The 1,551-nt window shown below is 47.1% G+C and overlaps 1 protein-coding gene across 1 annotated transcript; it reads left to right on the top strand.

Moving 5' to 3' along the window:
• Positions 1-259: 259 nt before the first annotated feature.
• On the top strand, positions 260-730 carry LOC145610860 (uncharacterized). Its single transcript, XM_081666132.1, has one exon. The coding sequence runs from the start codon at positions 260-262 to the stop codon at positions 728-730; it is 471 nt and encodes a 156-aa protein (XP_081522258.1).
• Positions 731-1,551: the final 821 nt, after the last annotated feature.

Raw genomic sequence — 1,551 nt, 5'->3', positions numbered from 1 at the left:
TCAATGAGAAAGGCACGGCAAATATTCTCATATTCTCTCATGGTATCACGAGTCTAGGTTTTTCACTCCGAAACCCTAACTCGCTTCCGCTCATCTAATCTTCTTCTTCTTTTCATCTTCTCTAATGGCCGATTCTAGCAAGCTACATCCGGCCACACTTGTTAACAATATCAAGACGTGTATTCCAGTTACTCTGGATTACAAGGGCACTCAATACAACCTCTGGAAAACTCTCTTTCAACTTCACTGCCGCGCAAATATGGTAATTGACATTATCATTCCTCCACCGGTTGATCCCTCTGCCAAGAAATCCGAACCTTCTGCTGCTGAATTGGCTTTCTCGCAACGTCTTGATGATCTTGTCCGTCAATGGATATATGGGACAATATCCATTGATTTGCTCAACACCATTGCTGACCCTGATGACAAAGCGGTCGACGCTTGGAAACGTTTGGAGAATTTCTTTCTAAATAACAAGGCTGCTCGTGCTATGACCCTTGATGCTCAATTCACAAACACTAAGCTTGAACAATTTGATGGTGTTAAACCGTATTGCTCTCATCTGAAAACCCTTGCGGATAATCTGAGGAACGTCGGAGATACGGTCTCCGATCATCGAATGGCTCTGCAATTATTGAAGGGTCTCACCGATGAATACAAACCTTTTCGATCCTCTGTTAGGCACCTCGATCCTCTGCCTTCCTTTGAGGCATTGCGCTCCATGCTTTAATTGGAGGAGCAGGGCAATGCGTCTGATCTTCCGGATTCTGGTGAGGAGGCTCTCATCTCTCAAGCCTCGCAACCCGCGTCTTTTTCGCAACAGGGGAGGGGCATTTCCGCGACTGACTCTACTCGTGGAGGTGCGCCGCCTACTCGCGGTGGTCGGAAGAATAAAGGGAAGGGTGGTAAGAAGAGCAGCGCCGGCTCCGGTGGCCGGAACAACCAGTCCCAGCAGTCAGCACCGCAAGCCCAGCCCTCAGCGCAGCAATCGGGGCAGCAGGGGTGGATGTATCCCCCCCTTGGGCTTATTGGTCTCAGCCACCATGGGCCACTCCTCCCTGTCCGTACCCTTCACAAGGTCAAGGCCCAATGCAGTGGGGTGGGAGGCCTCAATCACAGCAGCCCGGTCTTCTCGGTGCTCGTCCACAGCAAGCATATTTCATGTCTTCTCCTCCTCCTTCTTCCTCGGGATATGTGCCAACCAACATCGAGCAAGCTATGCATACAATGTCTCTTGCCGACCCGAATTACTACATGGATACCGGGGCTACTTCACATATGACAAACTCTCAAGGTAACTTATCATCATATTTTCATTTGAGCAAAAATAATAATAATACTATTATTGTGGGTGATGGTAGCAAAGTTCCAATTCATGGTTATGGTCACAAATCCTTAAACCGAAACACACTTCAACTCAAAAATGTCCTACACGTGCCTAAACTTGTCAAAAATCTAATTTCTGTTAGAAAATTCACTATTGATAATCATGTGTCAATTGAATTTGATTCGTTTGGGTTTTCTGTGAAGGATTTGCAGACGGGGAGCAAA

This window comes from Chenopodium album, chromosome 24 (assembly GCF_948465745.1).
Source record: "Chenopodium album chromosome 24, dcCheAlbu1.1, whole genome shotgun sequence".
NCBI lineage: Eukaryota > Viridiplantae > Streptophyta > Magnoliopsida > Caryophyllales > Amaranthaceae > Chenopodium > Chenopodium album.
The sequence above is the reverse complement of the archived record's forward strand: the minus strand, read 5'-3'. Positions and strand labels throughout refer to the sequence as shown.